At 59.4% G+C, this 21,914-nt stretch overlaps 1 protein-coding gene across 19 annotated transcripts in view; it reads right to left on the reverse strand.

The window, feature by feature from the left end:
* Positions 1 to 21,914, reverse strand: part of ARHGEF10 (Rho guanine nucleotide exchange factor 10) — a 131,651-nt gene that overhangs the window by 107,857 nt on the left and 1,880 nt on the right. For 16 of the 19 annotated variants that reach the window (XR_011498907.1, XR_011498908.1, XM_070500140.1 and 13 more), the window contains exon 2: positions 7,815 to 7,883. Coding sequence is in view for 17 of the 19 variants with exons in the window: in XM_070500140.1 (XP_070356241.1) it covers positions 7,815 to 7,851 (37 nt within the window). In the remaining 2 variants the exon portion in view is untranslated. Of the gene's footprint in view, positions 1 to 7,814; positions 7,884 to 10,663; positions 10,894 to 21,914 lie in introns of those variants that run through there. The other 3 variants (XM_044760532.2, XM_070500141.1, XM_070500145.1) reach the window with 1 other exon arrangement.

The raw sequence follows: 21,914 nt of genomic DNA on the forward strand, positions 1-21,914 counted from the left end.
TGGGTTTGGACAAATGTATGATGACAGGTACCCATCATTACAGTATCACATAGTATCACTGCCTAAAACTCCTCTGCTCCACCTGTTCCTCCCTTCCCCCAACCGCTGGCCACCCCTGATCTCTTTACGTCCCCATAGTTTTGCCTTTTCCAGAATGTCACACAGTTGGAACCACACAGCGTGTATGTGGCCTTTTCTTTCACTTAGCCACATGCATTTAAGGCTCCTCCACGTCTTTTCATGGCTTGACAGTTCGTTTCTTTTTAGTACCGAATACTGTCCCATGGTCTGGAGGGAGCACAGTTTATCCGTCCACCTGCTGAAGGGCATCTGGGTTGCTTCCAGGTTTTGGCGATTTTGAATAAAGCTGCTCTAAACATCCACATGCAGGTTTTGTGTGGACTTAGGTTTTCAACTCCTTTGGGTAAAGACCAAGGAGTGTATGGTAAGAGGATGTGCTGTTTTGTAAGAAACTGCCATGCTGCCTTCCACAGTGGCTGCCACATTCTGCATTCCCACTGGCCATATGTGTGCACTGTGGGCTATGAGGCCCTCCCGGGTGGGAACAAATCAGAACACCGAGGGCCTGCGGGACCCAGCCTGGCCCCCGCTCCACCGGGCTCCCCGTGCTGCTCAGCCATCCTCAGGGGGGGCCGGGGTCCAGTCAGCCCCAGCCACACAGCCATTTCAAACCTCGTCTCCTCTCCCAAACCTTCAGCACCCTCTTCCTTTCTCATCATCACCAAAATGCTGCCTGAAGAAATGGCCTCAATGTCCTGCCACCAAGCACTCCCTGTGCCCTCTCGGGAGACGGCGATGACACAGGAGTGCCCTCCTGGGTCGAAGGTGGCACCCACCTTCCCTCTCAGAGGCCCCCCGGGAGTCCACTCCATCCTGCCAGCACCCGTGGGGAGGGGCACGTCTCCCCCTCGGTCCCCTTGAGGCACCTTCACGTCGTCACACGCTGTCTCCACCAAGAGAAATGGCTTCACGGGTCACGGGTGACTCAGGCCAAGGGGTCACTCTCAGCCGGCCCTGCAGACGGGCCTGCCCCCAAGGTCCCTTCCCGGCACGGCCTTCCCCTGGCATCGCTGACACTGCTCACTCCTGGCTTCCTGCCACCCAGCTGGCTGCTCCTTTCAGTCCTCGCGATAGGCTGAAGAATGTCCCCCAAAATCCTATGTTGAACCCTGACCCCCAGGACCTCAGAACGTGTCTGGATGTGAAGACGGGCCTTTAAAGGAGTGATTAAAGTATAATGAGGTCATTAGGGTGGCCCTGATCCAATAGCACCAGTGTCCTTCTACGAGGAAGACATGAGGACACAGACACACACAGAGGAACGACGGTGTGAGGACACAGGGAGAAGACAGCGTCTACACACCTAGGAGGCAGGCCTCAGGAGGAACCAGCCCTGCGCACACCTCGATCCTGGACACCCAGCCTCCAGGGCCGTGAGAAATCAAAGTCGGTGATTGAAAGCTCCCGTCCACGGTACTTGTTCCGGCTGCCCGAGCTCACTGATGAACTCTCAACCGGCCCCCTTGCCTCTGCCCCCATAAAGTCAGCTCCAGTCCAGGCGCTGTCCCCACAGGAGGCTAGGCATGCCTGTGGCCTCGGTCCTCATCCACACGAAGCCGTCAGTCTAACCCAGACCTCCCGGGGGGCTGAGGACTCACATCCAACACCCTCTGCTTGGATTCCACGCGGTCCTTCCTAACGAGCTCGCCCCAAATGCCCGAGGCGCTCCCCATTTCGGCCCTCGGCAGTGTTCTCCGGGATCGCCTCGCAGCTTGCGGTGTTGCTGCACCCATCTGTGCCCGGCTCCTCGTCCGGCTCGGCCCCACCTCATCCATACCAGGACAAGGGCGACATTCCTGAAGTGCCAATGGGCCACTGCATCCGTGGGTTCATGCCCCGGCCTCAGCACAGACTCTCAGCTCGAGCTCCAGGCCCCAACTGCTCTCAGTCCTTCGACCACCTTCAGATCTCAGGTGAGTGGCCGCTCATTCCCTGGAGGGCCCCAGAGCTTGGACCGGGAGGCCGCGTGTCCCCGAGCTCCCTTCCCAGCCTGCACCTGCTTGTTAGTGGCCTGTCTCCCACAGAGGAGAAGACGCCACCTGTCTGCTGGCGAGTGTGCCCGCGACTCCACATGACTCCAGGCATCACCAGATGCCTGGCGTCCTCAGGGTAAAGGAGCCCTGGCCACAGCATTCCACACCCTCGCCAAACTATCACACTTTTCTGGACACACTCAGTTCATCACGGCCAACTAAGCCCTGAGCTCCTTCAGCAGGCAGGGTACCAGGGATGCAGTCTCATCCGAGGGATGCTGCTCCCTCAGGCTGTGCTCCACACACCCTTCCGATACTGAGGACAGCACCACCTCAGTGTAGGAGCGACCACGAGGCTGTTGTCAAGCCAGTGCAGCCAGCACGGTCCCCAAGGAGAAGAGAACTCACGTCGGATATTTCAGTGAAAAACAGTTATAGCTCCTCACGGTACTCCTAGCAAAACCTAAGTCGCTACAAGTTAAAACGTTCTTTCCCACTGACGCAAACGTCTGTCAGGACTCTGGGCAGTCCAAAGCAGAGGGACGGAGACAGGAGGAGGAAAAACTGAGGGAGGAAGCCAGCATGGGGAAGGGAAGGAGCGCTCCCTCTGCCCCCAGCCCACCCCAGCTGCCCACAGCTCCCGGGAGACAGGACTACAAGCCCACGGTCCACACAACCGACACAGGGCCCTGGGACCAGCTGGGCTGGCTCTGGTCCCCCACCTCCCTGTGCAGTGCCATGTCCGCACCTGGGATCCAAACCAGTGAACCCCGGGCCGCTGAAGCAGAAGGTGCGCACTTAACTGCTGTTTTAAAGACGTGCCACAGATCAACACATCAAGAAAAAAAGTAGATGAATATTTATTTTTAAGTTCAGAGATAAAAGCCACACATTCTTTCTCCTGGGGCTTGTAAACCCATATTTGATTACGACGTGAAAGCTTAATCCAAGAGATGCTGCTGCTCCTATTTCAAACGAAGGCAACTTGCTTTTTAACTCTTTGTATTGTTAAAAGAAGAGAAAGTGCTTTAAGAAGCAGCCGGCTGCAAACCACTCCTTCAACAAGGGGCCATTCAGGCCGCAGCCTCCTTGGCTCTGGATGTCACCGCGGGTGCAGCTGCACGTGCTCAACAGTGGGTCCCCAGAACAATGCCCCTCAGAGGCCGGCTCCCCGTCGGCCCCGCACACCGCCTGGGCGGGTCCACAGCTCTCGGCGCTGGTCTGCGCTCCCCAAGCGGTCAGCGAGCATTTGGTGACCGACTGTTCGTGAACTGACGTTAACGTGACAGGAGGATTGATTCTGTTCCCCAACACAACTCGCCTTGGAATTTGGCCATTAATTATGGAAAGGCTATAGCTGGCAGTGTGACTTGGAAATCATAAAACGGATGGGGCCGGCCTGGTGGCACAGCGGTTAAGTGCACATGTTGCACTTTGGCGGCCCAGGGTTCGCCAGTTCGGATCCCGGGTGTGGACATGGCACCACTTCTCTAAGCCATGCCGTGTAGGAGGCGTCCCACATATAAAGTAGCGGAAGATGGGCACGGATGTTAGCTCAGGGCCAGTCTTCCTCAGCAAAAAGAGGAGGGTTGGCAGCAGATGTTAGCTCAGGGCTAATCTTCCTCAAAAAAAAAAATCATAAAACAGTTGAGTTTCGCATTCTGAAATATCCCGGAGCATCTTCCAATGTTATTTTCAAGTCCTGGAGCATCGTCCAAATTGTCTCGCTGAGTCCAGGCCCGCTGCGAGGGTAACCCGTCAGTCCTCGCACAAGCTCCTGAGGTCCAGGCTACTCCAGTCCTGTTACTTGCACAGATGACGGAGGCCAAGGCCTGGGAGCCCACACACCTGTGCCCGGCCAGCTCTCAGGGACCACGGGTCAACACGCAAAGCTGAGCAGCCAGGCCACGGAGCCCGCAGGCTTCTCTGCTGCACGACCGGCCTCCCTGATCCCACCTGACCTGGGGACCATCTGACCTGCTGCCAAGGAAGCTTCTGGAAAGGTACAGGCCCCTGATGAAAGGCCAGGAACAAACACAGGACAGTTATCCCACCAGAACATGTGACGGCATGGAGGACAGAAATCACGCAGTCACCAAGAAGGACAGCTGCGGACACTAGGTGGTGACGTAGAAAATACTTATAAAAATTTAGCACCACGGCATCAAAATGTATGCTCAACAATTTAAAAAAATGTATATTCAAGTCTCCGATTATGCAGAAAAGAACTATGAGGAAAAGACGAGCGCGGTGATGGTCGGACACGAGCTCCGACTGCGTCCCGAGGCGCCGAGGACGGCCTGGGTGATTCGCTGCTGCACCGTGCTCAGGGCGTTTGTAAGGGAATCATTTCAGTTTAGTGACGGGGGAAATTATAATTAAAATACGACTGAATCATCCAAGATGATGCCAGGCCATCATCCCCATCACTAATGGTCACAAAAGTTAATTACCTAGAAAATCACACAAGTTTGGCCTTGCAATTTTTTAACTACGGTCTTAGGGTTTTTGAATTGTGGTCTTCAATCCAAGGCAAATGCCACACCACGACCACCAGCCAGGAAGAGCCACCTGCCAAGGACACAACGACTATTCTTGTCTCGCGAGGACGGCCTGCAGCGGCCCCTCAAGGCCCCAGAGCTGCCGAGACCCTCCCGGGTTCCCCAGAGGACAGTTCCAGGAAACAGAGCGGTGGTCCACGCAGGGGACTCCACTTTCCTGTGCCCAGGGTCAGGTCGCAGCCAGGACGGCGCTGCTGGCGACTGGGCCACGGCACCTGGCCCACAGACGGCCTCGCGAGACCAGCTGCACCCCAACAGCGACTGGCCTTGCTGGTCAGATCTGTCCGAGAATCCAAACGCAGCTGGAGGCCAGATCAGCACCGGGTGTCAGAGGAGTAACGGGCGGATGGCGGGGACGTGGACCCATGGGGGCGAGGACGGGGCTCGCCTGCTGGGACATGCGAAGAACTCTGCTGGACCCCCAGCAACCCTCCAGCCCCGTCTCCGAGGGACCCTTCATCCTCTGCGCCTGTTCTCTTTTCCATCTTCATGAAGCCATGAGTGACAGACAGAAAGAGTCATGTGTATTTAAGGTGCAGACTCGACGATCTGGTCCACGCGCACACTGTGAAGTGACCGCCACAACTGGAGAGGTGACACCGCCCCCACAGGGCTACCTCTTTCTTCCTTCTCTACTTCTGGGGTGAGAACGCATAACATCCTCCTCTTAGTGAACTCCAGGTAGACAGCACTTATCACTAAACACAGTCCCAACACCTCACTCGAGACCTCGGACGCCCTCCTCCTGCTGGGTGGACCTTCACACGGGGCTGTGCGGACTCCTGGCGCCCTGGGCACCCGCGGTGACCCCCACTCCCAAGGCCTCTCCCTCGGGGCCCAGGAGCACACCCCAAGACACAGTGCCACCTGGCCCCCACTCTCCTTCCCGAGACCAAGCATGGAGGCGCGTCTGCCAGCGAGGGCTATGGGGCACGGGTGCTTTTGCGGATCCAGGTGGTGTCAGAGCGACGGCTGAGACACCGGGGGACGCACAGCGGGCAGCACTGGACTCGGCCATCAGACGCCAGGACACGTTTAACAAAGAACAGCAGGTGAGTCGCCTCTGAGAGCAGACAAAGCACGGCGGGAGAAGCTCGCCTCTGCCATCAGACTGTCAACACTCGTGCGTCACCCACAGTCCTAGAACTCAGGCGCAGAAAGGTCTTCTGGGCCCCTCCTTCTATTTTTTAATTTTTCCCCAATGCTCCTAGTGGCCTCCTGGTGCTCAGGGCACCACGGCCGCCCTGTCCTCTGTGTGTCCATGGTGGGGGGTTGATGAGGGACACTGTAAGGTCACGTGACTGGTGCCCCGACCACCCAAAACAGGAAAATATAGCTGACTGCTGCTTTCAGTGAAATGCCCGAAAAGAAGAGGGCAGGAGGGAGCCCTGGAAGACAGCTGGCTCCAGCAGAGCCCACACCCGGAGCGCCAGTCTGTCGTCCTCATGGCATCCTCTGTCACCGCCCCGGGCCCGTCAGGTGGACAGTAGGCTCCGTCCCCAGCCCGCCGGCTTCAGAGAAGGGAGCATTCCTCATGTCGAGAGCCGCGAAGCTCTCGCCTCGCAGGCACCACACGGAGGCGGACGGCATGGAGGCGTCTTAACGCAGACCTTCAGCACCGTCTCCGCGCCGGCCGCCCCGACAGCACGTCTGGCCTTCACCCGCAGCTTCTTAGGGTGCACTGGGGCGTGAGTGCCTCTCTAGCGGGAAGGTGGGTCCCGAGCACAGAGCTGTGGTTTGGGGAAGTCACGCCACCTGGTGAGGTCACAGGAGGACATGTTCCCCAGGGGTCGCTCGGGCGTCACCCCATTTGATGGGGATGGAGAGCGGTCAGTGGTGTTGGTCTCCATCTCATGTTCACTTAATCAAAGGGGGATTGAGCCTGGAGGACCCGAGAAGCTGGCGCCTCATCCACATGGACGAACCTGCAGAAGAACACACCCCAGGGCCCTCCGGCCGCTCCCCACAGGCCGCGGCCCGGGGAGGTGAGCCAAGCGGCCAGGAGGTGCCCACAGAAGCAGAGCGGATGCAGAGCCCTGGCCATGACCCTGGGGTCAGTGCAGTGCACCACGCTCACCTGGGTAAAGGGCCCCAGGAGAGGGTGGGCATTTGTGTCCTTATTTCACTCCACAGACTCTCGCCCATGATGTGCAGGTGACCCTTCTCAACATGCGCCAGCGTCCCTGCCTCCTCCTGGATCGGGCCCTCACTGTGGGGCCCACACTGTACAATCCAGCATCCCCAGGGACTCACGTCCCAGGAGGAGACGGTGTCCCCCACCCTGGACACCCATGAGGAACCACTGTCCCTGCCGGCCGCCTTCTTTCTGTCCCACATACCACCTCCGAGGGCCAAGGGCACCACTCGGTGCACAGGGCAGGGAACAAAAGAGGGAACAGAAAGGGGAGGACCCACTCAGGGTGGACTCCTCGTGGGCCCACGCTTGCAGAGATGGGATGTGAGGCCTCGGAACCCCCAAGGGTTCATTCCAGGCTTCTGTGCCCTCATCACTGCAGGACCAGGCCCCTCCTTCCAGAGCCTCTGGGCCTGCAGGGGACCGCAGCCCATCTGCCTTGGGCAGCCACAGACACCGAGGCAGGCCCTGCTGTGAGGAGCTTGGTGCTGACCACACACCCAGCGCCACTTTCCAGGGGCCGGTGCACGTGGTCCCGCTTGGGGCTCACAGTGACTTAGCTCACAGAGCAGCTGACAAGGAAGGTCCGTGTTTGCCCTGAGCAAGCCGACAGCAGAGGGAGCAGAGATGGAAACTGCCCTGCAGCTCGACTTGTAGGGGCCTGAGGGTCCGCGGGGCACCGATGTCAGGCCAGCTGGGGCTCAGCCTAAATTCAGGCTGGAAACAGCGGGTCCTCCACACTTTGTCACCCACCCCAGTCAGGGCTCCAAAGGATGGGGCTGAGGTAAACCTCATGGGACTCTGGCGGTGGTGTGCGCACTTCAGGGGCGCCCAGCTGGGGGCGGCAGGGGACAGCTCAGCCAGGAGCCCCCAGGCGAGGACGGGCGCTGGGTGGGGGCTCCAGACCCAGGCCCTCAGTGCCTGTGTCAGAGCCCCCTTCCTCCCGAGGAGCTCCCGCCCACATCACAGCCCAGCAATTGAGTGATTCCCAGGGTACGGAGTCTCCTAAGAGCCCCAGTGCACCGGGACCCCTCGGCCACCTGCCCTGAAGCGCAGTCCCCTCACCTTCCGGAGCGGGGGCAGGCGGCCCTCGCTGGTCCATGCCGCAGATGCTGAGGCCTCGCTCCTGGGACCCTGCAAGAAGGAGGATACTGTGGTCAGGGCTCAGGCAGAGCACGTCCCTCAACACCCCCCGGCGCTCTGAGACCCCCGAGACACGAGGGAGGCTCATTTCCATGCACTTGTTGGTCACAAGCACTTGGACTTGTAAATCCCCACAAAATAACACCAGAGAAAACAGCAGAGCGTCCCACGGCTTCACCTCGAGATTCAGCTGCAGGTTATTCTCGCAACTGGGATTCACGGGCCGGACCTTCCCGGCCCCAGGCCCCCTCTACCCTCTCTGCCTTGTTTCACACGTTTCCTGCCTCCCCTTCCTCCCACTGAACCGTTAGCAGTTTCACATGAAGAATTCATCACCCAGGACTGAGGATGAGGCCCAGGTGTCCTGAAGCCCATCACCGTGAGTGTGTCACAAACTCTGGGGTCCAGGCTGGATCTGTGCACGCCTGCTCTTATTTTCTTTCTCTCTTTCCTGTAGTTCTTGCTCCTTACATGTTACCACAAGGACAGAGTCTGAGAATCAGCGGGCTAACAGCTAAATCACGAGGAGGTCAGTCCTGCTGGCCACGTCTGTTTCAAGGGTCCCCCCATCAGACGCCCGCCCACCTCGACAGAATGATCCACTTTGCAGAAGCAGCCCCCGGTTCCCCAGTGGTCCTAACGAGGTCCCGGGAAGGCCCTCATGCCTGGAGCATTTCAGGCTCCGAGAGGCCACGGGAAAGCAGAGAAGAACGGTGGGGAGACCAGGACCCCAGCCCTCGTCCTCCACAGGCCCCCTGGCCCGGAGCCGGCGCGCCAGTGTCCCCTTCCTCCCCTCGCCAGCCGCCCCGCGAGTCCCTGTACCCTGATCACAGAAGGACGTGCGCTCAGGCGCTCACAGGGAGGAGCAAGCGCCGCTCAGGCTCAGATGAGCTGGCCAGGCTGTGCAGACACACCCTCCCAGAGAGAGCGGCTCTCGGTCAGCAATCTTGGGGCACCTGTCAGTACGGAACTTTCCACTCCTCGCACTGGGCCCCTCACCTGGCCCCCAGCCTTGAGCACCTTGTGCTCTTTCGCACTGACGTCACTTCACCAACGCCATACACACAAACAGCCCACAACGTCCTGAGCATTTGCTGGGGAGCAGCCGCGGTGCCCCAGGCCTGCTATGCACTGCGCTGCCTCACCCCTCACATCCTGACTCATCTGCTCACATCGTCATCCCCATCACGACCCCGCATCCCCGTCACAACCCCAGCATCCCCATCAAGATCCCGGGGCCCCCGTCACAACCCCGCAGCTCCATCACAAGCCTGGGAGCCGGGCAATCCTCATTTTCAAATGAAGAACCAGGGCTTGGTAGCACAATAGCCAAGATGTGGAAGGAACCCCAGTGCCATCAACTGATGAATGGATAAAGAAGATGTGGTACGTATATACAATGGAATACTACTCAGCCATAAAAAAGACAAAATTGTGCCATTTGCAAGAACATGGATGGAACTGGAGGGTATGATGTTAAGTGAAAGAAGCCAGACAGACGAAGACAAACACTGCATGACTTCACTCATGTGTGGAAGGTAAACAAACACAGGGACAAAGAGAAGAGTTTAGTGGTTTCCAGAGGGGAAGGGGGTAGGGGGTGGGTGGAAGGGGCAAAGGGGCACATATGTACAGTGATGGATAAAAATTAGACTACTGGTGGTGAGCACGATGAAGTGTATTCAGAAACTGATAAATAATAATGTACATCTGAAACTACACAATGTTACAAACCATCATAATCCCAATAAAATTACTTAAAAAAAAAGAATTATCTAAGCGGCAGGATAATAGGCTGCTTTTTTTCTAAATTCAAAATAAATATTTTTAAAATTCTAAAAAAAAAGGAAGAAACTAGCAGTTGGAGGCCTTAAGAACCCACCCGGCTGAGCCCCCTGGGCCGCTGTCTTGGAGAGGCTGAGGCCCCAACGCCGGACGTGCACCTGGGCTTGGCATCTCCTCTGCGGCCGGCTGGAGACCCAGCCCATTCCGTGTCTGCGCCCTGTTCCCTGCCCCAGGACCCGTCTGAGCACAGGTGACCAGAACAGACCTCACAGACAGCGAACGCTCAGGGGCAGCAGCAGCCGTCACTGTGGTGTGGTCACGGTCACCGCACCGCCACCCCAGCCCGCCCTCCAGAGATGTCGGAGACAGACACCCAGTGGGGTCAGAGGGTGAAGCGCTGGTCCTCACCCCCACACAAGTTAAGGCCGACGCACCCAGACTACAGCAGTCGGCGGGGCACACGACGTGGGTGCAGCGAGCTGCAAAGAGAAGGTGCAACTGTGTGAGCAGGCAGCCAGCGCTCAGCGATCCGAGCGGACAGGAGGAGGGACCCCACTCCATGGGGCCAACATCGAAACAGGAACCATGCTTCCATCTCAGTCAACAAACATGCAGCCGATGTCTACCGTGCCCCAGAGCTGTAGGTCCTCCCTGGGAAGGAACACGCACACTCTGGTCTGAAGAAGTCACGATTGAGGAGCCCGTGCACACCCACACGCATGTGCACACACACACATGCACAGACTGTGCTGGGCAGGCCATGGACCGCAGTCGTGCAGACACAGGAGGGCCTGCTTCTCCCACTCCTCCCAGGGCAGCTGGGCTGTGGGGCGTGGGCAGGAAGGACGAATACGAGCCTCCAGAGGAGCCCCGGGGCCTCAGCAGCCCATGGAAGGAGAGGCTTCCTGCTCCTCATCTCCCGAGGAAGGGACTCCACAAGCCCAAGCGCCCATTTACACACCCACGGGCGCTGACGTCCGTCTCACCTGGAGCCAGGCCAGCAAGGACACGTCCACAAATACACGTCACGTGTCAACAACGCTGGACGTTTCAGCCGACGCCGGAGAAGGAAACGTTGCCGCGGCTGGCAGGCATCTTCCGGCCGGTCTCAGCGCTGTCTGGCCCTCCCCGTGTGCCGAGACCCCCATAGGCACCGCGGGGAACAGGGGAGACGACACATCCGCAGGAAAAAGAGAAGACAATGGAGTCAACGGTCCTGCGAGGAAGCGAAGAGAAGGAAGGAAGCGGATCCTGACGGCCATCTCGAGAGGTGAGCAGGGCATTCCCACGACTCCGAACACTCACAATGACCAGCGGGCGGACTCTGCATTCTCCCAGCAGCTGAAGATGCGAGGGGCAGCAAGGGGCAGACCCAGAGCAGCCAGTGGGGTCCTGGGGTCCTCTCTGCGCTCACTTGGGATGACCACGTCCTGCCTGCGGGCAGCTGGCCTGGAGGCATAGCCCAGAAAAGGCATCCCTCCTGCCAGCAGATGCCGCTGGGCGCACGCCGGCCTGGAGTTTGTTCCAAGCGAGCTCAGACGCACTGGTGTGCTGACCTGACAGCCACAGGGCCCTTTGTCTCTAAACAGAATTGTCAGCTCAATGGTATCATTCACTCATCTTCAAACCTTCTTTTAAACCACAGTGTACGAATCTCATTAATCCTATTTGTTTGTACTTAAAATGCATAAAAAGAGCCAAACTGACTTCTCGCTCTCCCACTGACAATATCAGGACAAGATATAAGAATTGGTTGGAGGTTTGTCTGCTCTGTCGCCCGACCCTATTAAATACCCACGGCCACTGAGGGTGCCTGCTGTGAGCCGGGCGGTTCTGTTAGCTGATCCACATGCAAGCGAGTCCCGCCTGACAGACAAGGAAGCGACGGGGTCTCCAGGCCAGCTCAGGGCTCGCTCCACCGGCGGCAGAGCTGGGAGTGGACCCCGTGCCTCGCACCACGGCCCGCGCCCCTGATCAGGCATGAATGTCGGGCAGAGTGTATCACGCTCTGAGACTGTTTGCCTCCAAAATCGGCATCCTCGGGAAACCGCGTTCCTGGAAGGCACCTTTCTAGGAAGCTGCGGCACAAACGCACGGGGACCACAGGTGTGTGTCCGTGTGACACACTCTGCACGCCACGGCCTGCTCACCCACCACAGACGTGTCTGCGCCCCTGGGACCCTCAGGCAACACCAGAAAACCCTCCCTCCTCTGAAGCCAGGCGGGTGCAGAAGCCGGTCCCTCTGTGCGCCTCTCCTGATGGCACCGCCTCTGGGTCTGCAGACAGCATCTTCGGGCCGGGGCGGCGCTGGAGCCCTCTGCCCAGGACTGACCCCAGGACACAGCACAAGGCTGGCTTTCACGGCTCTCCTCCTCCCACGAGAAGCATGACATAATCCCAGCCAAGCAGCGGGCTGCGCGGACCGCTGCTGTCATCTTCCAATTTAAGCATCCTAATGAAGGATCTCATCCAGCCCTCGGGTTGTGGTTTTAAACAAAAGATGACACACTCCATCCAAGCAGCAGGAGGGTTCGTGGGCGGCATCTGGAGGCCGAGCGGCTCCACGTCCCAGAAGGGCTTCAGAGGCCGGGCGGCGACTCAGCTCCCCAGGTCACTCCCCGGTGTTACAGCATCATGGAGACAGGCCTGCATCTTCCCTCCAGGGACACTTCCAGCATCTTGCCCCATCTCTGCAGATGTGCTAGGAGAGCCAAGGGCGGGGACGCAGAATGCCCCAAGGGATGGGAGGGCCCGGTGCCTCTCAGAGCCTGCGCTTCAGGACCAGCTTCAGGACCATGGGAGCTCCGTCAGAGTGCTTGACCAGGAGCAGGCGGGACACGCACAGCCAAGGCCCCTTCCCCTCAGAAGCAGCAGAAAGAATGCACACAGGGGCCGGCCCCGGGGTCGAGTGGTTAAGTTTGCGTGCTCTGCCTCGCTGGCCCAGGGTTTCACGGGTTTGGATCCTGGGCACGGACACGGCACTGCTCATCAGGCCATGCTGAGGCGGCGTCCCACGTGCCACAACTAGAAGAACCTAGAACTAGAATATACAACTATGTACTGGGGGGCTTTGGGGAAAAGAAAAAAAAAAAGACTGGTAGCAGATGTTAGCTCAGGTGCCAATCTTTTAAAAAAATAAAAATAAAAGCAAGAGTGGACAGAGGTGCTGGGAGCCAGCGTATGCAGACCCTGTTCTGGCCCGACTGTCCCAGCGAGACCAGGCTCTGCGGCGCCGGGCCCGTGTCCTTGGCTGTGGACTCCAGACCACAGGGACCGCCTGCAGGCTGCAGCGGGGCTCACAGACAGCAGCCGGGAGGCTGGGCGCGGCCAGTGCGCCCTCTGCTTCCTCACGCTCAGGGGGATGGGGGTGCACTCCCCCACACGTGCCCAGCCGGCCTCCACGCTGTTGGGGTCTGGAAGGGTGGGAGGCAGCAGGCTGAGCCAGGCCAGCTCTGTCCGTCCAAGGCCCGTGCCCAGGACTGTGCCAGAACTTGTCACCTGCCCCGGGAGGTCCGAGGGCCTCAGCACCTAGCACCTAATGAGGGGCTGGCTCAGGACCCCACGTGGGGCCCAGCGGGAGCCAACGAGCCCTGGGGCTGGTCCCCTCATGTCTGGATTTACATCCAACGGTCAGGGGTGACCGAGCGGCCATTTCTCTAAGGCAATGCTGGGGTGTGTCACTGCGCCCCACAGTTCTGACTGCAGCACACTGTTTACGTCAGACCAGGGGCCACTCCCGACAGACTGCCTCCCCGCCCCCTCCCCAACAGGAAAAATGAAAAGAGGAGTGAGTTTACTGCAGCTGATGACGAGCTATTAGCAAACAGTCCTCGCCAGCTCGTTTCCAATAGCCCACCTTCAGGGGATCGACCAGAACGAGGGAGAAGGCAGGTGCGCCCCTGCTGACTGAGCCCGGGGGTGCGTCCCATCTGCTCTGAGCAGCTCACAACCTCGCCGTCTTCACAGCAGCCACTCGGCACGTGCCTCTGCTGCAAATCCAGACACGGCTCTCTCCCACAGACACCGCTTCGCGAACCTTCTCACCCGCGAGGGTGCTCGTGTGTCCTCTCTGTCCTATCTGTCTCTCCCTTTCTGTGTCTCTGTGTCACTCACTCTCTGTGTCTCTCTACTCCCCTCTCACTACTCCCGCCCTCCGCACGCACTCCTTTCTGCTCCAGCCATAAGGACAGGACGCCCCACTCCCTGGGAAGCCTGCCCCCATGAAAACGGCAATGCCTGGGCTTGGTGAAACGAAATACCACCACGAATAAATCCTGAACAAGAACACGCCCCCCACGGGCCCGAGGAGACAGAATCCCGGATCCCGGGATGGAGGGGCAGCCATGAGGCAGCCATGAAGGACAAGGGGAGGTGGACGCTGGGGGTGCAGGGCTGACAATGACAGGGCGGGAGCATGGCTGCAGGAGCAGAGAAGAGACAGCTGCTGGGGACACTGGTTTGGTTGAAAGTCTCAGGGAAGGAAGCCTCAGCTCCGAGAGAGAGAAACGTGGAAAAGGGCAGGTGCTGGACGCCTCCCCACAGCCGCGGGCCACCTGCCCGTCCTCCAGGCCCCTCCCTCCCCTCCTGTCCCCCAGCTCATCCAGCTCCACCCCTGGGGTCTCTGCACCCCTGCGCCTTCCTTCCCCGGGGAATCTCTGCACCGCCGCCCCACCCCATGGGGGTCTCTGTGCCCCATCCTCCCCCAAGGTCTCTGCGCCCTCGTGCCCTCCCCCCAAGGACCTTATCAGGAGGAGACCCAGAGGACAAATGCTTCACCACCATCAACAGGTCCCTGGAAGCCCCAGTGACCCCGGTGAGGCCCATCAGCATCAGGATGTGCAAAATGGGTCTCCACAATAGAACCATCCAGTCAAAGAGTTTTTCTCAAAACTCAAAAGGACCTACAGAAAATTGCAGTTGCTTCCCGTGGTCAAAGCTTACGGAGGAGTAAGTTCATTTTGTCTTTAATCAGAAACATCTTTGAGAAATGTTTTCACTCAGTGGGATATGAGGTTCACACAAGAAATTGCAGAGAGCAGAAGGGAGCTGCGTCAGGACGCCCTGTGCCTGGGGTCCCGCTGGTGGGCCGGCTTGTCTGTCCAGGCCCCTCCGTGACTCCCCCACCACCTGTGCCCGGTCAGAGAAGGAAGACAGAGCACAGAGCAGAGGGTCAGGTCACAATGCGACCGAGACGCAGGGCCGAGAGTAAAAGTGAGCCCCCCAAACAGTCGGAGGAGGAGGCACCAGGAGGGTGGGAGAAGGCAGGAACCGGCCCCCAGCCCCGCGCTCACACCCACAGGCCAGCAGTTTCCTGCTCAAAGGGAACCCCGACTTTCCAAATTCGCGTTGCAGAGTCGGACATCAGCACAGCAGGCCTCAGGAACAGAAGGAACTCGGGCAAACCGCCGGGGCTCCAGCCTGTCCCCGGCCTTCTTTGCAGGGGTGGCACTGCGCCCCTGGGTGTGGGGCTGAGGGGGACCGGCTGTGGGCCCAGCGTGACCAGGGGCTCCCACGAGCCTGTGAACGTGATGACGTCTGTCCGGTCCAGCCTTGGCCACCGTCCCCCTGCGCAGGGGAGCCTTTCTCTCTCTCGGCCCCACCTGGTCCCTTCCTCCAGGGACGGGGCCGCCTGAGGTGCCTGCTCGCCCACCACGGGCTGGGGCCACACCAGGCACCACGGGGAGGGGAGCAGGGCCATGTCCAGACGGCACGCGGTCACCTCCCCCCACGGCCGGCCCTGCTGCAGGGGCCGAGGGGCAGCTGAGGCTCCCCCAGGATGGGGACCAGCAAGAGCTTTCCCGGGGGAGACCGAGGGCGGGCCAGGCTGGAGAGGCGGCTCCAGGGCAGGGCCTGGTCGTGGGCTCAGAGGGGACCAGGAAGGAGCTTGATCAGGGCGCTGAGGTGGCCCGTCTGCCTGAAAGGTGGTTCTAGCATCACAGGAAGACGGTGTCCCCAGGAGATGGCCGCGGTGATGAGGCAGAGGAGGCGGAGAAGGCGCAGGAGACGCAGGAACGCGCAGCCACCACCATGGCCACAGCCAGGGGCTGGGCGCCTCCATGCCAGGGCTGAGCCCCGCGGGCACCCAGAGCACTCCTCGCCACAGCCCCGGACACGGGACCACCGCCCCCTCTCCCCGGGCCCTGGGTCAGTGTTCATGGGAATCAAAGCCCCAATTCGGATCCCCATGGTACCCTACATCCCACCTTCTGGCCCGGGGCCACTAGCCCACATGGCACCTTCGTGGGAATTAGAAAAGCCCACCCCTCCACCTGTTAGAAAGCAGCCACGATAAAATATGAATCCATCAGGACCACAGTGTGAACAGTGCCAGGGCGTACAGTGCACAACCTGCACAACAGCGCTTGGCACTTCTAACGACTGCTGACCACTGCCCCATCCCACGAAACTTTCCTCTGTGCCCTCAGCAAAACCCCTCCGTGCACTGAACCTTCTACCTCAACCCTCCCCTCAGGATCTGGGTCCAGTTGCCCCTAAAGACTGCAGCCTGCAGCCCTCCAATGTGGAGGGCGTTTTCTCACCCACGCCTGCTGAGTCTGAAGGTGGAGGAGGGGTCTTCTCTCTTCTCCCTGCCTCCTCCCCATCTCCCCACATCCACCCTGGGGACCCCATATCCCCTGGCAGTGTCAGCCCCTGGCTGCCGGCCATCCTCCAGAGGGCATCTCCCAGATTTCAGGGTACACACGGACCCCTGCCCAACACAGCCCCCAAGGGGGAACTGCGCAAACCAACAACCAGGAGGGCACAACGCCAGACCCTTGACGGCAGACGGAACACTGGGGGCCCCACGGTGTGATGGTCTCCATGCCGTAACTGACCACAGCACGTCCCTCCCCCTTCCGGGGCCCCTTGGCCAGACCCTCATCCCCAGGTCGAGGTGAGCCCCTCCCCCACTGCAGACAGCTCCGGGTCAGACTCGCCACAGCGGACGTCAGTGAGTCCATCAACAAACGAGAACCAGTCTAAGAGCCGATCCCACATGGGATTTAACGACCACAAACCTACTAGGGAAAAGCAGGTCAGGGCCTCTCTCCATGTGTCCATGAGGCTGATGGGCGACCACAGACGGGTACGCACCCAGGAGCTCGACAAGAAGTCAATCAGTGCCCTCCACAGAGCCTGCCGTCCGTGCTGTCGTTTGTCAACTGTGGCCCCGCCCCCGTCCCTCCACGGCAGCAGGTGACCTGACTCACACGCGTGTTCAGACGCGCACGTGCGGTTTCCACCTGTCAGCTGCAGCCACAGGAGCCTTTAGTCACTCTGCCCTGTCTGGTCCTGTGTTGCTGCTGTTGTCCACACACAACGGCTGCCAGACGAATTGACCCCAGGGGCGGGGCACCAGTGAGTCCCCGACGCCCCAATGCCCACACAGGCAGCCCACCAGCCTGCGCGGATAAAACCCAGCGACGCCCCCGTGACCCAGTGGCATGACCCACCCAGACTGACCACGTGGTGGCATGCCCAGTCTCTGGTCTGGGACCATCCCCGTGCGTGTCTCCTGGGCACACGTCCCTCCTTCCCAGGCCCGGTCACTGGACTGTGAGAACAGCCCGGGGCTGCAGGGGTGACAAGCACTAATGCCGCAGTGACCGCGAGCGAGATGGCGCACGGCCGGCCCTGGAGGTCAGCGCCCCACGCCAGCCTGATGCCTCCGCGGCCCTTTCCAGGCCAGCCCGTCAGTCTGCCGGGCAGCTGGTTCCAGGCTCTGCGGCCCGTGGTGGAGGGGGTCTGCGGTGATGTTCCCAGGGCTGCACGATGGTCACCGGCCTCCTGTGGGCCTCAGACGGTGGCCAGACAGGGACAAGGCGCCATCAGGCCTACGGCAGCTGGGGGCTGAGTGGACAGGAGGCTCAGAGAAAAGAAGGCAGCCCCCCGGACTTGCACCCAGGGCCCCGTCCCTGCCTCACGCGGAGCAAAGCCACCTGCAGCGAGTGGTCCTCATCTCCTCCGTCCAAGCTCCTCCGGCATCAGATTCTGCTCCTCCAGACACATCTTCCGTTCGGGACACGGCCTCCTCCCGTCCATCCTCAGGCTGCCCACGCCGGGGTCCCAGCTCTGCCCTCCCTGGGGGAACCTCGTCCCGCCTCACAGCTCTACACGCACCCGGGACCCCCGTGGGGCTCCTGGGCCGGCTCCACCCCGAGAGGACCTCACAGGCAGCACTGGAACGGCACCTCCTCCTGCCTCCCGCTCAGGACGAGGGGTCCTCCACTCCTCCTCTCTCTCCTTCCCAGCATCACCGTCAGCAAAGCCCGTTAGTGCCTCCTTCAAAACACATCCAGGATGCGACCGACCGTCTCTCCCTCCTGCCCTCCTTCCATCTCCCTGCCCCTCTAGTCTGCTCTCAACATGAAGCCAGGACGGCCCACTGAAAGCAGGAGTCCACCAGCCAGCACCCTGCCATGGCTTCCTGTCACTCTGCACCTCGCGGAGGCCAAGTCCTGCCCCACCTCCTTCACTCCCAGCTCTCCAGACCCGGGCCTTCTGCTCCTGGACTGCCGGTACACGGCTGCCCCAGGGCCTTTGCACGTGCTGTCCCTTCTGCCCAGAAAGCTGTTGCCGCAGACATCACCCCCCTTCTTTCAATCTTCACTCAAATATCCCCTTGTGAGGCTCCCGGGGCCACCTGTGTAAACAGCAGCCCAGCGCCCCCAGCACCTGCACTGAGCATCACCTGAGGGGCCGTCTGCTGTCCTTGCCCATCGTCTCTCCTGGACCCCAGGACATGGGCCCACAAGAAGGAGACTCCGTCTATGTTGTTCCCTGCCCAGTCCTGGGTCTCAGGATGCTTAGTACTTAGTACTTAGCACCTAGCAGGTGCTCACTAAACATCCATGCAGTCATCTGCAGATGTGTCAGCGCCACATCACTGCTTGTCACGGGACCACAGAGATGGTTTCCGTTTGTAGAGATGTTGGTGCTTTTTGCAGAAGTTACTTTTTAAAAATTATGAGAATTTGATGTAAAAAACACATGCGAACAAAATGGCACTAAACCGTTTCAGCAGGGGAGAAAATGGGGCCTAAAACGGTAGCTTAGCAGTTGACTCGTGAAGCCCCGGGCCCAGGGTGCTGGGGGCCTTTGCATGGCCAGGACGCCACGGCCAGCGCCCGGGAAGAGCAGTCCACCGGCGGGCCCCTGCGCGGCGCCGGGAGAACGAGCACCTGAGAATCACGCCGTGTCTGAAACGAGACACCCCCCTTGCTCACGGGCAGGTCACCCGGCCGCCCCCGTCCCCTGGGGTCCCCCTCTTTCTCCTAGAGAGCGTCGTGGAGGAGGGACAAGCGGCTCCTCAGGGCGAGGGAGAGGCGCGTCCCACGTTCTGAGCCTTGTCCCGCGGATGGGCTCAGAGAGGCGCCACGGAGACCCACGGCCCCACGCCTGCCCTCGCCCAGCCCCCCAGATTCGTGATCCGTTTCCCAGATAGTCCCGCCTGGCAGACGCTGCGCCCTTCATTCTTTCCTACGAAGTCACCGAGCGGGCAGGTCTGAGCTTCTCGGGGAAGCAGCGCCTGGGGCCTCCCCAGCCCTCCTGCTCCCAGCGCAGACCTGCACCCAACACCCAGCACCCCGCACCCCGTGCCCAGCACCCCGCGCCCCGGGCCACAGCTGCAGATCCGTGTCCCCTCCAGTCGGCGGAACCAAACAGCACGACTTCAGATTTCAGTCCCAGCCGAAAAGGGACCTACTGCACGTCCCATGGGGCGAGCACTGGGAGGAGGAGCACTTTCCTCCAGCCTCGGTCAGTGAGGAGGGTCCCGCGGCTGGCTCACAGGCCCCAGAGGGCACCGGGCCCACGCTCCCGTGCGGAGCCGGGCAGGCTGGACACGAGGCAACGCCGCCCGAGTGGCCACTGCCCCCACCTGCTGAGCCAAGCACTTGAGAACAAAGCATGAATCCATCCTCTTACAGCTTCTGGGGGCGGGAGCCTCGGGAGTCGTGTCCCTGGAGGGAGGAGGTGCCCGCCCCACACAGAGCGACAGCCCGCGGCTTGGCCTCGACCAAGCCTCCACGGCCCAGCTGCGAACCGGCCAGGCCCACAGCGTGGGTGAAATTCCTTCCGCCAGAGCTCAGTGCTTCTCCCACAGAAGCCGACTCCAGCCTCTGAAACGCGATCAGCCTCAACCCTGGAACTCCCTGGGCTGTGTCTACACTGGCCCACGCAGGATCCTACCCATGCGCTTGGCAAATGCCCGACAGCTTCGAGCCACTTGGAAGCCACAGTGAAGGCAGGCACAGCTGGGCCCCATCGCGGGGACCGGCCCAGGGGCCCGGGGCACTGGGAGCTGCAGGCTGCCCTCTCCAGACCACGCCGTCCGACCCCCGCTGGAAACTGCGCTCAAACGGGCAGTGAGGACGCACCAGCACAAACCCCGCTCTCCCCACTCACTTATCTAACTTCTTCAAGATCAGAGGCCAAGCCCAAGTCGCCACAGTAGTTCCCTCCCAGGAAAGTGAAGCGAGTAACAGAATAAAATACTAGCTGTGCAAAGCACAGTTTTATCAAAACACAACTCCTAGGCTTTTCTTGTTTGGCCAGCTCTTCATGATCCAAACTGAGGAGGGAGAGCAGAAGTTTGAAAATCATGTATATATCTGACTTTGGACTTTGAATGTCTTTTTTTTTCTTTTTTTGCTGAGGAAGATTGGCCCTGAGCTAACAACCATGCCAGTCTTCCTCTATTTTATATTATGGGTCACTGCCACAGCATGGCAGACGAGTGGTGGTGTAGGTCCACACCCAGGATCCGAACCTGCAAACCCTAGGCCGCCGAAGCAGAGGGTGCTGAACTTAACCACTACACCACAGGGCCAGCCCCAAGACTGGTCACTTTTATCATCAAAGTTTTGAAAACTGACACACAAAACTAAAGGAAGGAGCAAAAACAAACGTCTAGGCCCGGCAGCTTTGCAAGCCTGACTTGGAGTTGGGAAGGAGAGACAAAGAGGGGGTGGGATGGGTCGGAGCTGGTGGCATGTAAGTCGGTCTCCAGCTGTGCCTCACCTGTTCTCAGGCAGGGCTGGCAGCCATCACCTGTGACGGAGGACACCACAGCCACCCCTTGGAGCTGGCCCTGCCCCACACGCTCCTGCAGAACGCAGTCCCAGCCTCACTTCTCGGCCCCGGTCAAGCACCTGGACCTGCAGCTCCCCGCTCTGCTGCCACGCTCCTGGAACGTCCCCCTTGTTCTTCCAAAAGTCCACTTCCCTGAGGCTTACTCGAGAGCTGCCTCACAAACGTGACGCCTGCGCTCCCTCCTGTGTTATCTCCCTCCTCCATCCTTTCTACCTGCGAAAACCTCAAACAGCGTGTGAATTGGACATTAACACGCTCTGAACATCTCTATCTGAATTTTTCATTGCAGCCTTTCCACTATGCCTTGTGCAACAAACGAATAACCTACCCTACAACAGGGGTTTTTAAAAACTATTTCTTACAGAGTACTACAGCCAAAAATCACCCCATTTTTATTATGCTCTGACTCAGGCAGAACATTTTTTGTTTAAAAACATTTTCATCCGATCGGCTTCCAGCGATTTCACGCGTGAGTGCCCTGCAGTTCTGTGGGACGACCCGGCTCACCCAGGGTCAGGCGAGCAGCTCAGAACTCGACCCCAGGGCTCCTGAGGCCAGGCCCCTCCAGGCCTTCCACATGCCCCATCTAGAATCCCAAAGGGTTTTCTTCTAACTTCACCGCAAGAAACTGCGGAGAAAATGTGGCATGTCAAAAAACCTACTTTGAGTAACTTTGAATTTTACCATCCGCGAATCGTCTATGACTCCTTCGATGATAACTGGCCTGTATGAAGAGACTAATCAATTATCAAACAGCACCTTAGACGAACAGCTTTTCTTACTGACAGGAAATCACGAAAGTCTATGTCTGACCATAACGTCACCGTGGATCTAAGCAGAGAAGCTGGCCACGAAATCAGACCCTGGGGCCAATTGAATAAACGCTGGGAGAGCTTACGAGGCAGAATACACAAGGAGAAAATCTCACCTTCCTTTCTAATAAAAGTTGTTTTCTATAAAACAGGTGTTGAAAGTACATCTCTTAAGCAATAAATGAACAGTGAAGCTGTTATCTCTCGCAACGTTCTACCTGGAGGGCAATTAAGTAACTCTTGCTCCAAATCCAGAACACTGAGAGGGACTTAACTTCTACTTTGTGGCTCAGCTAGAGAGACGATAAAAGCCCACTGTGTTTCGAGTTA

The sequence above is a fragment of the Equus asinus genome, chromosome 27 (genome assembly GCF_041296235.1).
Source record: "Equus asinus isolate D_3611 breed Donkey chromosome 27, EquAss-T2T_v2, whole genome shotgun sequence".
Taxonomy (NCBI): Eukaryota; Metazoa; Chordata; class Mammalia; order Perissodactyla; family Equidae; genus Equus; species Equus asinus.